The 15435-nt window shown below is 46.4% G+C and overlaps 1 protein-coding gene across 1 annotated transcript in view; it reads right to left on the reverse strand.

The window, feature by feature from the left end:
* Positions 1 to 754: 754 nt before the first annotated feature.
* LOC144158670 (uncharacterized) overlaps positions 755 to 15435 on the reverse strand; it is a 33069-nt gene continuing 18388 nt past the window's right edge. The window contains exons 4-5 of the mRNA XM_077689703.1: positions 9369 to 9480; positions 755 to 7962 (exon numbers count right to left, since the gene is read on the reverse strand). Coding sequence (XP_077545829.1) covers positions 7776 to 7962; positions 9369 to 9480 — 299 coding nt within the window. The 3' untranslated portion in view covers positions 755 to 7775. The remainder of the gene's footprint in view (positions 7963 to 9368; positions 9481 to 15435) is intronic.

Consider the following 15435-nt stretch of genomic DNA (forward strand, 5'->3'; position numbering starts at 1 on the left):
TCAAAAACGAGCACGACTGCTTTCGTATTACCGAAGTCATACTCCGTCGCCGACGCAGTGTTTGAAAGGCCTCGTGCCATACGCCAGCGAGCAGAAAGAAGAGTGCGTAAAATACTGGCACCTAAAGACATTCGAGCATCCAGCGCGTGCAGAAGCGCATTCAGCGGCACATCTGCAAATTGGCTGAGCTTGAGTGGCCATCTTTCTGCTCAAAGTTGGACCCCAGGAAATTACTCACTAGAATGTTGAGACTGGTTAGAAGTCCTCGCGTATCACAGAAAACCCATTTAATTCCGTATTCTTGCGTAGCAATTTCATTCTTAGGCGTCGCTGAGATGCTCTATGCGAATACTGCGGCCACATCAGAATCATATCCGTCACTTCCCTCCCCGGATATTACACACCCATCACATAAGACGCCCCTCATGGACGACCGTTTTAAAATGACGGAAGTCTTCGTGGCTGTATCCTCGGTTTTCAAGGCTTCTTCCCCTTTCCCGGACCGCATACTTTATACATCTGTGCCCATCTGGAGAATGCGAGAAAGAGATTTCTCCTCGATATTTTCAACCAATTCTGAAGGGCCGGTCGCCTTCAGCCCTCCTGGAAGACCGTTCGCATTTTGCCCATATTGAAACCAGGAGCAGGTTCCACAGACATTCAGTCGTACCGACCTATTGCGCTTTTGAGCTGTGTAGGCAAGCTGATGGAAAAATAGTGCTTCTTAGATTTGATCGCGATCTAACCACCACAAATATTTACCTGCCACAGATGTCCGGTTTTCGAAAAGACAGCAGCACTATCGACAATGTCATCGCCCTTGCAAATTGTGTTAAGCGTGAAAAAGCAGTGTGTAACACCGCCATACCGGTGTTTTGGGATATCAAGGTTGTGTATGACTCCATCACGCATTACGTTATCCGTTTTCAAATGAATTCGTTCGGTATTGGTGGTCGTATGCACGGATGGCCTTCGAATTATCTTAGTATTAGAAGCATCTTTATGCCACCTCTGATGGCGACACAACTAAGCGTAGCGTAACTCATGGCTTTCCATAAGGAGGAGTACTGAGCCCAGTACTTTTTAATATTTCTCTCGTCGGCATTGAAAAATGTGTGCCACGACTTGTTGAATTCTTTATATGCCAATTATAGTTGCATATGGTGCTCCGGCCGCAATAAGCGTGTGCTCCGTACGACACGTCTGCTGGGGATAGGTCTGCTGGGAATTCGATATCAGCGTTCCTCGCGGTACGTGGACTCGAAATCTCCGCAGCAAAATCAGCTGCCATCGCTTTCACGAAGCGATGATTTACACGGTACGAGCTCACTGCAATGAGAATCCCAATACCCTGCGTTACAAATCACAAATTTCTCGGTTTTACGTTTCATGGATAATTGACATGGACACCACACATTCGCAGTTCCAAAGAATTTTTTTTATTATTTTTCAACAACTCCCGAATGCTTTATAGCAACACCGGCGGCTGTACAGTTTACTCGCTTCTTCGTCTCTACAACGCTCTCTGCGAAGGTCAGCTACACTGCAGCCTTCCTGGTTTATGTTCCCCCTCAGCAGGAATTGTCAAGGCTTTGAAGCATGCAGGCGCACATATGCATTGGCGTACCAAAAACGACAGACAATGTGGATGTCGTTTTCAGGGAATGTACGACATCAGTGTATGTAGACGCTTCATCCCGATAGCGCTGCGTAAGCAGGCACCACTATGTGCACGCTTAATATTTAGTGACGAGACGACACCACCCATTGCCTCAGACCTCTGCTAAATATGTGCGGGACCTTTTGTAGCAAGATTACTAGATCCCATCTCTGCCTACGCATCCGCTATGGTTTCTCCCACCCATAAGTATTTACGCAACCACGCCAGTAATCACGAGAAGAGCAAATTATCCATCACCAGCCCCTAACTTTTACTCCACAAATTCTATCCTCGGGTGCAAATTAAGAACGGCAATATCTCATGTAGTGTATCATTCCACCGTAACGCGCGCGCGCATTTCGAAACGAGATTACGCCTAATGCGCAACGGCGCCTTCATTTCACGCCTAGCCTTTTTGCAGTCGTTGCAGAAATTCAAAAGCAGATTAAGCGCCATAAATCACGGAAACGGCTCGTGTCACGTCCAAAATACTCGAAGTAAGGTAGTTTGTGCGCCGCCCAGAGAAATAGCCGGCTATGAGGCGCAGGGGAAACTTCCTTTGTCGTTCTTCAGTTGTCGCCGAGTATGCACAGTATATACGCCAGCCGTACAAATGTATGTATACTGATGGCCCAGTCATAGAAGGATCTTCCATGAGTGGTACTTGGATTCCAGCGTCGTGCCCTACGATCACCGACCAACTCAGTCAGAGGGCGTAATCGACAGTAACGGAGCTTGCCGCCCTGCGCGCAACTTTTGAATACTACATCGCCATGCAGTCCCCCAGCCAATGGGCTATTTTATGGTCCCGTGTGGCCCTTCAATGCCTTCAGTATTTTCCTAATGAGCAAATAGTCTGGGAAACTCGTTTTTTACATTATGAAACCTTCAGTGCTCACTATTTCACTAAACTCCAGGGGATACGGGCACATTGCGGTGTGTCGGGAAATTGTACAGCAGACGCTACAGCTTCTCAAGCTCACAATCACCGCTGCGGCCATACCGTTCTCCAAGAAAGAAACGGCTGCACTTGCGTCTCGTGTTGCGCGGCAGGTACAGCTTTCTATATGGGCTGCTCCATCACGCCGCTATGCACCCCTCAACTCCATCGACCAACAATGTACTTGAAAGTTGCCGCCTGGCCTGAACAAGCACGACGCAGCTGTAACACAACGCATACGTCTGAACATCGCCTGCACACGCCTTTTCCGTTTTAAGCTTCAGCAGACCAGCTCACCCCTGTGCAAAGACTGCGATTTTCCACCTTGTCATATGTGTGTGTCAACGATATGATACACCCAGACTCTCCTTCGAGGTGACATTGGGCAGGCTAAAGACATCGTGTCTTACGTTGCATTATGTGCCTGCCCCTGCTCATGTGCGACGAAAGCCTCTCTCAGCTTCCTCCATAGTTCAGGCCTAGTTCACCTTCTTAACAGTGCTGAACATTGATACTACGTATGCTACCGGACTGTGTTCCTCACGTTTCCACTCTCAAACTCTGCGGGGTGTCCAAGAGAACATTTCGGGTTTGCGTTCTGCATGACTTCTATGCTAGCACTGAATGTGTCATACTCGCCAGTGTCGCACTCTGCTCAATTTGAAAGTGAACCTTTTCTCAAGTGGACTTTACCATACGTTTTTTAACCGAACTACTGAACTCCGTGTACAGACCTAAAGTCAGTTCAATGATTTTCTTTGTTTTCCTTTTTCTCTTTCTTTGTTTTATGATTTTTTATTTCAACTCGTCTCATTTTTCACCTCAAAATGCATGTTAGGCTCTTTGCTGGAGAGGCCTCGTCAGTATCATTAAACTGCATTCTTTCGGCGCCTCCCAAGATGCCTGACCTAGGTTTTTCACTGGCACTGAAAGCCGTATACTTTCAATTGGGGAGATTCGAAACCGTGCTCTAGAATTGCGGCGGAGCATCCATGGCTCCAGGCTTGGTGGGTGAAATCCGCAGTCCGATGGCCGGGATATATTTCGAAACCACGCCCAGTTCCCTCCCTAAAGATTCTCTCGTTCAGCTGCTCTGATGCTTTGGTCTCCGGGCCCACAGTGTAACATCGTCAGCATAAATGCACATTCGAACACTGTTTCAGGTGTGATAGTATGCTATGCGGCAGACCCGCCAGCGAGAGCTTGACAGACAGCGGAATAAGCACAGAACTTTGTGATACTCCGCAACTACATCGCTTGAACTGCTTAGGACGTTGCCAAACCGACATTCGAGCTGGCCATCTGCCAAGAAAGCCCGGACGTAGTTTTTTGTTGTAAGATGACATAAATGTGGTCCAGCGCAACCTCGATGTTGGGTTGTGGCAGGTGGTCAAAACACACTCACTATGCACCAAAACAACCGATGCCACCTCGTCCCTATGGTCGGCTCATTCCAACACAAATACATCATCAGCGATGCTGTCATCAGTGCAGCTGAGTTGGCGACACCCTGTCTGTCCCTCAGCAATAACTCCAAGGGCTAAGCCAATCCACTCTAGGCGAGCTAGGATGATCAACTCGATCAGCTTCCCCGCAGCCGAGGTCAGGGACGTCATCTGTATGACCTGGCTGCACTTTACCGTTTCTTCCGTTAGATGAGCGGGGAAACAAGGGCAAGCAGCCAGAGAATTGGCAGCACCGCCGAGCACCAGACGATGTTGAGGGCACTTAGCAGGCGCTCTTGCTCCGGGTTACCAAGTGTAGGTTCCGCATCATTTTCTCGGACGTAGTCGTCCTGAGAGGCCCGCAATAGGCCTGCTGTACGTTCGCGTTTCACAGGACCGGAAGAGTAGCTGCGGGCTCCGTGAGCAGCTGTAGCTCCTTAAGGCTCGTTCGGACTGGTAGCTACATTTTGGGTAAAATTACGCGACCGGGAAAGAGACCGGGAAAGAGAGGGAAATTTTTTGAGCAAGCTTCTATGTTATCTGATCGGCATCGAGCAGTAGTTTTTGGCTGCCGCACTTTGGACCACCTAACCTAAGTACTAGATGTGTTGGTTAACTATGTTCAGCAAGCATTTCAGATTTCGAAAAAAAAGTTCGGGAAAGTGTTGCAGGGTTTTTTAAAGCATGCCTCTGATTTTTTTCTTTCAAAACGATTCCGGATCATCAATTCATCTGGAAGCCTTCAGAAGCTGATGCTTGCTCAGGGTTAGTTCCAGGTCTCTGTCAAAGCGTAAACGAAAAATACTACTGAAGGAGGGGGCTAAGCATTGGCCGATTCAAATTCCTTGACGCTGGATAAAACGGGCTTGAATGGAGCACGGAACGTAAAGACAGGGTCAAACTCCAGAAGCGTCGTTAATTTTGCAGTGAAATTGTGGAACTCTTTTATAAATTCACACCCCTCACTTTTCTATTTCTATTCCCTAACAACAATAAATAGTTCATGCGGCAAAAAGTAAAATTGGTGTTCAAAAAAAGGAGAAGGCACTGCCGATAGGTGGACCAAACTGCAAAACAGAAACGAATTACATCTATGAAATCTTTAGTCGAGCACTCATTTTCAACATTCAGGACGGTTACCTATTTGAAGAAAAACGTCCTAACTTTCCATGGCATGCATCTCGCGCAGTAAAAATGGCCCTAAGTGGTAAGCTCGGTAGTGGGACTTTGCGGCGAACATCTGAAGACAGTGTCGTTTGCTGCTGTTGAAGTCTTTCAATACTTTTGTCAAACTCAATTGGTTGCAAGAATCAGTGGCTTCTTCTCTGAACTTTTTTGTTTGCGTTTTCTTTCCACGAAGCAAATTTCTTGGAAACAGCTTGAAAGGATGTTTCACAAAAGCTTACTGGTGCCAAAAGCGCATTACCATCTTCTTTGTCGGCTTGCAACAAACACAGCTGATTTTCTTGGTAAACCTTGAAAGTACCTTCCGTGGCGTTTTTAGGCATAAAATACTTTGTTGGGGCGTATTTTATTAGGCGGCCTACACAGTCTAGAAGCCATCATCATTTGTCTTCTTGGTTTAACCGTGATACGTCGATTTATTGTAAGTACTTCATCCGTCGGACGTCCGGAGCTAAAGAAAAAGCAGGGCCTTTCGTTAACGTACCCACTAATCCTCAGAAATTTGTACACCTCCCATAATCACGAATCTCTCCTGTACCGTTTTTATAACCATGCCTCTTGGCAGCAGTGTCTTTTGCTATAAGAACTCGGTTGCGTTTCGCTCCAGACGATTGGAATAGCGCAATTTGTTTATCACTACCGCTTCATGGCGTTGGCTGAAGCAGATGGTGCTTTCCAGGCACATAACATTCTTGTCTCCAAAGCTTTGTCCGAATGATGGTCACCACGCGTTTGGCATGTCCGAACGACGGTGTGACCAAACCAGACAAGGAATAAATTTCATTTGGTACCGGTCCCTCTTTTTTGAGTCACAGGTGAATATGCTTGATCCTCACGCTGTTGTTGCAATGAGGCTCACAAAGAAAGAAGATTCGCGCTTAGTCTTAGAAAAAAGTACTCGCTCTACGAGAAAGATGGCTTAACATTGTTACTTGCCGTTGGGCGGGTTGGTTCATGCTTCTCTTAAGATTACAAGAAAAAATCTTCCCAGGACGCACGACGAACACACAGGACAATGGCTCTGTTACACCGTAAGTTATTCTGCAGAAAACATCGAGCTCAATACTAAACAACTTAATATCGCAGTTATAAGTTATGTTCAAAGACGCTTTCTCATTGCCACATAAACATTGCGATCTGTCACAGCCCCCCCCCCTTAACACCTGTCCTTGCGGTACGCCTCGATTATTTTACGTGGGGTTTGTTCACGGCTTATCCCTGCAGTCTTTATATCTGGAAATGATTGCTTGTACACCCCCAGCTACGATAAAAAAGATAGGTATAACAAATACAGGCTTGACGAAAACAGGTACAACAAAGGTAGCCATAACCAAGCCGCTTACACTAACTGATTTTCACCAACTTATACGTACACGTTCCTGATGCCATAATGGCTGATATATTTTCTTTACCAAATAAGCAACCACAGAGAAGTACATTGTGCATCCAACCCCTTCCCGTGCACGTATAATATCTATAACAGACATTTTCCCAATAATCCAACGAAATTGCAAAAATCCCTCTTCTATGGCGGGTATGAATGTAATGTGGTTCATTGGTAGTAGTTATTTTTTTTATTTATATCCAATATAAATTAAAGACGTCTGTATTCTTTCGTGCAGAACTCCTGTAGTTATTTGCTAAAGGGTGGACGCATTGGAATCTATGTTCTAATTATGGTCTGAGAAGAAAAGCAGAAATTCTTTGAGTTGTTAAGGGAGCACAAGTTCGCTCCAATAAACTTGTTTTCCTTGACGACAACTGCGTCCAGTTTAGCTTCGCGACAATACAATAAGTTCTCGCAGACAGCGCGGTGTTTAAGGACATAAGGACCTTCCAAAATCTTAGGACAGCACCCACACCAATTTCTTTGATTACAAGTACGACAAGGGTTATTTCTTTTTCATTAACATAGCTCCTTCAGTGGTCCTCTTTAGAAGAAAGCCATATTGCGCACGACCTACCAGTTTAAACTTAGTGCAACAGTTTTCGAGCCTTGGGTGAATATTTTCTCTCTTTTTCAGAAATGCAAGAACAGAAATTAGTATGCATTTCTGCACGTCCTTTTATTCCCTCTTTTAATAAATATGACAGTCTTTAACACACTCTTAAGCCTCTGAATGGAACGCCTGCATGGGACAATTCACGCTTGATAAGGGTGAATTGTATATATGACTAAGAACCAGCGAAATAATGGCAGTGAGTTCTTGAACATCGTCGATATCACCTGATTTGCTCTTACCGGGAGAGCTAAATCGCTCTTTAACTTCACTTTCATCTCTGTGTAAGTACGGCATGGATCTGACATGCAGCTCTCGTGCGCAGCACCTGCAGTCATGCTCCCTTGCGAGGTCATGTACGCATCTTCCAGTTTGTCCGAGGTGTGCCTTACTGCATGCCAACCCAATCCAGTACACCACTCCGACTGCTCCTTCCACGCAAGGTCTGGCGTGCGTCTTCTGGCAGGCTTTCATCTTGTTGCCTCTGGCGCAAGTTTGACATAATGCTTTCAATTGCCAGTTTTCTTCTGAAACTGACCAAACACCTACAACATTGTCCGTAGCAGAATAGGGGCCACAAGCAAGCCGTAAACGGACCAAATTTTGGTCGATCCACTTGTGCTGCAGCCTAACATCTCCCGGAAATCTGAAAGAGCCATCTTGTACGCCTCAATGCTGTGTCCGCACGGCCCGGCGTTCTTGTTGGCACAGCTCAGCAGCGTCTCCCTGTACCTGTTTTCAACCATAACAAAAAAAAAATGTGTTACCCTGAGCAACGTAAGGAGAGCAACTCGTTCCAAAAAATCATCATCAGCAGCATATTTTAATCCACTGGGCAATGAAATTCTTACCCTACGGCTTCCAGCTGGTAATATCCTGCGCTGTCCAAATCCAATTTTGTATCCACATTTCCTGATCTCATTTTCTCATCACGTTTTCATCTTCCCCTACTTCTAGTCTAATAGTTCACCACCTACTCGAAGACGTAACTAAATGATTCTGTAACTATGCGAAGAAATATTCAGACGTGCCAAGAAGTGCAATGACCAAAAAGGTGTCCAATGATCACTAGTTTTCTCCCCTTTGGACAAACATTTTATGTCTAGAACTATTTTAGTCTTTCCTAATTTTAACTTCACTCCGCAACAACGACACATGTCTACTTTTCGCAAGCGCAAAGTTACGAACTTTAAATCCTTGGCTTTTTTACGCGCCGAACCTATCCGTCGGCTATGGGACGCGTAATAGGTGTGTGCGGGCAAGGGGGCACGAATTAGTTTAAGTTACCTTGTGAACTTTACCACGGCTGAAATCCTGAGTCACAGTAATCTTTTCTTTCACCTCCATCAAAAAAAAAACAGGCGCGGCAGAGGTATCGAAGATCACACTGGATCTCAGCAGACGTAGCCACAGAGTCAACGCGGTGGGTAATGCACGAAATAAAGACACACATATAGACCTTATATTAAAAAGGTAGGAATGCACTTTGTAAAAGCGGAGCTGACTTTTGATTGATTGATTGTAGGGTTTAACGCGCCGACGCAACGCAGGCGATGAGGCGCGCCGTAGTGGAGGGCTCCGGATTAATTTTGACCACCTGGGGATCTTTAACGTGCGCCGAAATCTCGTACACACGGGCGTTTTTGCTTTTCGCCTCCATCAGAAAAGCGGCCGCCGCGGCCGGGAATCGAACCCGCGACTTCGTGCTCAGCAGCGCAACGCCTTAGCCACGGAGCTGACTTTTCGTCCGTCTACTGAAGGCTGAGCATCACGCAGAGGTAGCAGCCGGGTCCCAGACCTGACGGTGGTCTCTATAGGTGGGTCTGGGCACCGCCTTGTCTGCAGCTCCGAGGCCCATCGATAGAAGCCGCAGTGGTCGCGCAGGGGCGGGTTCCGCTCCCACTTGCAGTTGTAGGGAGAGGAAACCATCCTTGACGTTTAAATTCCAACTCGTTTGCGCGAACCGTAGAATTAAACTGCGGGTTCAACCTTCCTGACTGGCTATTCCTCTAGATATTTCGGTTGAAGTGGGTATAAACTTGACGCCAATGATGATATTGGAAGTGGTGGTGATGGTAATGACGATTACGACGTCTGAAAACTTTACACAGTGACACTTAACCGAAGGCGAGGCTTACCTGCACTCTACGGGCCTGTCTTCTTCGAATGTCGGCCTGAAAATAGGGGCTGCTCCACGGCACCTTCTAAATTGAGTGTGGTTGTTCGTGCAAGCATCGGCTTCGAGGTATGCTGTGGAAAAAACATGGACGACGTGAGTGCGGGAAGAGCACTCGAGACTGTTTTTAATAATAAAGGCCGCTCAAAGTATAGGGAATTTTCATTGCTTGGTTTAATTTTCGTTTGCACGTTTGCTTAAAACACCCCAAATTTTCCGCCACGAGGTATATTTTTATGCATGCATGAAATCAAAAAATTGGTTTTGTGACTATATTTCATGGGAAATCTATATGGTTTAACTTGCGGTGTCCCTGAGTCCTTGGCAAAATTTTTAACTTATCGTAGTTGAAAGAATGGAAAAGTCCCACGTAACTATGGCACGTTTTCGACCAGAGTAGAATGCGAGTGCGTCTCGTTACTATGCATTCTCACTTACTATAGTTGAAGGCCAGCGCTAAGAAATTTAAGTTAACCTGGCCGAACACATAGAAGGTCTTTCCATTACTATATATGTAATTTGCATTAGATATCACCCGTTTTACGAGTTTTCCAGTGACACTGTTATGACATTATATATAAAGACTTCGTTTTCAATATTTCTGAACGCTTTGAATGCACCAAGTTAATGACTAAACGCCTTGGCAATGTAAACCCAAGTATGCAACAAACCCAAGAAAACGACGCTCTCTTGCAATGCCTGCTCCAGAGTGCAAGTAACTCCTTTACATTTGTTTAAAATCCCAATATTTCGTTCATCCTTCCCGGTCGACGGTTCATGCAACGAAAAAACCACGGATCCCGCGCACAGGTAAATAGACGCCAAGCGAAACATTAGAGACTGCTTCGTTCTTGACGTTGCAGCCGTGTGTCGGAAGGGTGACCACTAAAGTGATTACATATAACACATTATATTTACATATAACGATGAACATATCATTAACATAAACTTGGCCACGAAGGCCAAGAACCACCCCTTTGCTGAATTTCTGGGGTCGCCTTTAAAGCGCTCCATGAAAACCAACCTGGCCGTGGGTGTAGTCAATACCGGTAATCACTTGCCCCTGGTGCGTAATAAACGAAGCACAGGGCGAATAAGTATTTCATTTGCTCTTGCGTTACTGCCGTAGAGATGCAAATGACAATCAAAACAATTAACTCCCTCAACGCACGTATCACTATCAGCGAGAATGCGATCAGTCTCTCTCTTTGACTGGCAGCAAGAATTTTACGGAGCTCACTTCGAGATGCATGACCAGTTCTTCGAAATGTCGTCGCCACGGAAGTCAGGGGCAAAGGCTTGTACTCAACCTACTTGCCTGCTTTATTCAAAGTATTTGCTCTACTAACCAATTTCATCGATTTCATTCCTCCCTGTCCCCTCACTCCCTCCCTCGCTTTCCTAAACTTTCACCGCTCCCTACGATTTTTCCTGCCCTTTAGCATTTTTCTTAACCCCCCCCCTGCTGTTCTAAATTCTCATCCGTATGATTACTCCTCCTACGACCCCTGTCCTCCCTACGTTTTTTCCACCACTAATCCAGCCACCTCTTCGTCACATCTATGGCCCTGGAGATAGGACACCCCCTCACACGAAATCCCAAAGCCTCCGTGAACTCCATTTCCTTATTGTCCGCCGCGGTAGTATACCTCTGCAGTACACGACAACAGGTCCTATGGTTTTGTGATCCCTGCTGCAGCATGCAAAGGTTCCGTCTTGTTGTTTAAAGTTACGTACGCATGTCCGTATTCTCACGCACCCACCCGTGCTTCACAAATCAACGCACTCCTACGCGCGTTGTCATAGAAACCTTCCTTCCTGATTTCTAGTTGCTTTGTCCTGTATGTCTCCAGAGCTTTCATCCCTTCCATTCTACGTGCCCAATCCGTCGTCAACGCAGTGTCTACGACTTTTTAAGGGCTAAGCATCTTAGGTGCTTGGGCTGTCGCCGTCGCATCTTGTCATCGGCTCATGTCGCCATAGTATCATGTAGTCACGGGGTCTAAAAAAATCCGGGACACTCGTTTTCCAATGCTTCGTGCTATAACGTAACGGGGACTAAAAGAACACACCGCGACACTCGTTTTCCGAACGTGTTGTGCTACGACGTTTCCTCTCCCTTGGTAAATCGCGTGCTACAAGAACACTCCGGGACACTCGATTTCAACGCATCGCGCTAGAACGCTTCTTGCTTTTAAGACACTAGACTTACAGCAAAGCTGCATACCGCTACCCCCAGCGGTTTCATCTCCATGAGCAAAAAAGCTAAGGCGTCAAGAACACACTTATACAGGGCATGTTCCGCCCCTCTCCAGGTTTCACCTTAGAGGAGAAGGCCCGGAATTTTTAACCGTTGTGTACACCCCAGTTTCACCAACACACTCCCCGTACCATTTGATCACTTGTATGGTCCTCCGTCTCCACCGCGTGTCCACGCTCCTCATATACAAGCACTCAAACACTCTCGTGGCCCATTTTTCGTTGCCCATGTCACGAAGTCACTTCTCAAACTTTATCTTGTTCTGCACCTCCATTGCCTCAAAGGACTACCGGCCCATATCCCCCTGTACCGATTCATTCGTAGGTTTGATGTGGTCCCCTAGGGCCAGCCTGACCACCGCCCTCTTATTAGCCTCCGAGCGCGCTTGGGTCTCTGGTTTCATGCACAGAACCGAATTTCCGAAAGTCAATCCTGGCACCATGACGCCGTTCCAGATTCCCTCACCACCTCGTATTTGTTGTAGCCGCACAGTGCTCCATGTTTCATTATAGCCGCACCCCGTCTTCCTTTCTTCTTGAGGTGAGCCTCACGCGCGTGCGCATAACCTGCGCCGCCCTTAAACCACACATTAAGCTAGCAAAATACGAAGGCGAACATCATCTGGTAGTTTTGTACCTTGTGTATTTAAGGTTATGGTTTCGGCGACACCGCGCACCCCGAGCTCTCATACTCACGGTGTATCTTACCTAGGGCCGTATTTTAAGTCTAATGTTTAAAAGCCTCGAAATTTGCCCGTCAGAGCCCTGAACAATCTCCTACTAATTAACTCCCTGCCTGTCTACTAAGCAGGGAACTCTGGGACCTCTCTTTTCATCACGGTGAAGCTGGCGAAGAAAAACCCCCATCCTGTGATTTTTTCCTGTGTCAAATGGTAATCTAAAACCCCCCAGAAAATCTGATCGGAGCCTGAAAATTTCCGCACCGACGTCTCGTTCCCACACATTCCAACCCTCCCTTTCCCAAAACCTTATAACTACGCCCCCTTCTTCATAATGGAATGTAATGAATAAGAATAGCCTGTTGCCTCACTGTCCGGGTTGTTGATCTCGAAGTTCCTAGAAACTAAAATCGGGGAGTGCTACGAAGACAAAAAACAAAGACCTGGAGAACTACTTGCGGAAGTCACCACCCAGCAGCAGGCCACAAAACTCCTCAGTCAGACCCGAATGGCCGATCTTGGCATCAAGGTCACGCCCCAACGCGAGCCCCCAGGGCGTTATCTCTAATCCAGACCTAAAAAATGAAATCGAAGCCGATCTGCGTTAGGACTATAGGGACCAGGGCGCGATGGCATTGAGGCAGGTCACCATACACCAAAACTACAATAAAAATGCAAAACGCCAATGGCAATTAAACACCTACAAAACACCGCTCGGTGCTTAATGGGTCGGTTATGCAGACGTCATTAAATGTCCAGCCCGATCCTACCAATCCCCGCTGATTCAAGTGGGAGCTGTACGAGAACAGCAGAAGCTCTTCACGTGGCATTCTGACGTGCGAAAAATAAGCCAGAAAGAATACCGAACAAAAAATTGGGAGTCAACAAACTTCACCTGCGCCACTTGCGACAAGTCCCAATGAGAGAAAAATATTTACTGCTGATCAACTTGAGGAAACAGCGAAGCCTGCAGAACCGCCTTTTGCGTTGACGATCATCACGGAAATAACGTCGTCAGAATTGGAGTCCACCAAAAAGCAACCAGGGCTGGCCACCGGCAGGCACCAGACCGATCGCCGAACGTCATTCAGTTGAGGCCGGAAGAATTACCACAAGACAGCCAACCTGTCGACATTTCCAGGACCGTCTTCGGTATTCATTCATCGCAGAATCGGGCCACACTATGTGGCTCTGCCGCCCATTACCTTGGCGACACTCCCCACTGCTGAGATTGAAACGCCGGCTGAAGTACCGGTGGAAGCGGAAGAGGTGGCACGCCTTGACGACCATCTGCAAGCAACTACATCACTGACTGAAAACCAAGAGTTAGGACTGCGGATTTATTGCTTATCTCTGGATTATCTCGCGGGTGGGAGAAACGAACTGAGAAGCTATTTCGAGATACGAAGAATCCAGCGACCTCTGGATACAACGAAGAGTATCAGCAGAGACACGCGTCCTTCCCCACCCATACCGGTACCATTCGCTGCTTGGAAAACTAGCTCTTCATCGGGACGCGGCGCACCCAAAAAACAGTCAACTGCAAGCAAGTTTTAGTATCATCTTGCGGTTGTTGCTTCAACTTTCTACCGGCAGAAGCGAGAACGGCGGCAGCAGGAGCATGTAGAACCCCTAGCTTTGGTACACTCCATCATTATCATCATCGTTTACATAACCCTATGATCCCCGCACAGGTCAGCCTTGACCACGAACCCTGCAGTCTGTCTTCTGCCTTAACCCGGCTTTACAAGCTACGGCCATTGTCCCTTTCGACTATATTCTACTTGCACATGCGTCTTCATTCACGTGATCCACGAATGCCTCTACAGAAGTTAAATCTCTTTATCATAAACTGATACTACTGCTTTAAGACTATCACTTGTTTTTTTTATCGTGCACAACTTCCTCGTAGTTATAAGTCGCTTTTTTGTGTTATTCACCATTACCTCGTCGTAAGAAGCCGTACTTTTGTGTTGTTGATGATTACGCCACCGGAACAAAGTTTACTTACTCCAACTGGCCTGGCATGAGGCGTTATATTTCCCAAATCATAGTTTTATTCATCTGCGATAAAACAACTAATGGACTGATGAGGATTTATAAATCGTCGTCTCATTTAACAGTTTTTTCCTTGTTCCGTCGCAAATTACACTGAGGACCACACGTCGATTTTGACACCTCTGAAGATACGGTCACCAAACTATAAGCCCTAGTGAACACACATTTGTAGTAGTAGTTCATTGTCTTCTTAAGTTCTTAGGCGTAAGGCTTTTTCATGAAGAAAACCACGTTTGCTGGGCGTATGTCCCGCGCTCAAAAAAGCCCATATTAAACTTCAACTCTGGGCACTCAAAGGTAGTAAGGATGGGAATTGCTGCTTCTTGTCTGTGTTCAGCCATTACAAAATATTGTTGTGATAGAGTGTCCACAAGAGAGAGAGAGAGAACGCAGTTGAATGGTACTGACGAGGTCTGTCCAGCAGATAGCCTAACATGCTACGTCAGGTGAATGATGACACAAATGAAAAAAAAAAAAGACAAGCGGTCTGTAGACAGAGTTCAGTAGTTCAAGGTAAAAATGAAAGAAGTGTTAAAACACACTAGAGAAATGTTTTCAGAGAAATGTCCACAAGTTTTCATAATCAATTAGATAGACTAAACAAGGCTGTTTTTCAAGATTCTGTCTTGCGGAAGGTTGTTCACAAGTTAATAAAGTGTGTGAAGTCTAATTGGGCGACCAAGGAAAAGGACAGCGAAAAACAGCCCACAAAACAGGCAGTCATTTCCTACGTGCATAAGTTGGCGCATGGGTTAAAGAATGTTGCCAATGGGTTTGGTGTCAGAGTGGTTTTCTCGGCTCCGAATAAACTGAACAGTGTGTGTAGCAAAGTAGATAGGTTGTTATCAAATAGTAAAAAATGCCCAAGAAAACAAAACTGCGGAGTTGAGCACAACCCCCCCCCCCCCTTTGTTCGTTGTGCAACGTGTGTTGTTTATTGCTGACCGTTGAATTGTGGCCATATCTACGTGGGCCAGACTGGGCGATGTTTGAATATACGCCTGCAAGAGCATCGAAGTTCAGTAAAGTCGA

This window comes from Haemaphysalis longicornis, unplaced genomic scaffold (assembly GCF_048455015.1).
Source record: "Haemaphysalis longicornis isolate Haplotype H1 unplaced genomic scaffold, Haemaphysalis longicornis Haplotype H1 scaffold_10, whole genome shotgun sequence".
NCBI lineage: Eukaryota > Metazoa > Arthropoda > Arachnida > Ixodida > Ixodidae > Haemaphysalis > Haemaphysalis longicornis.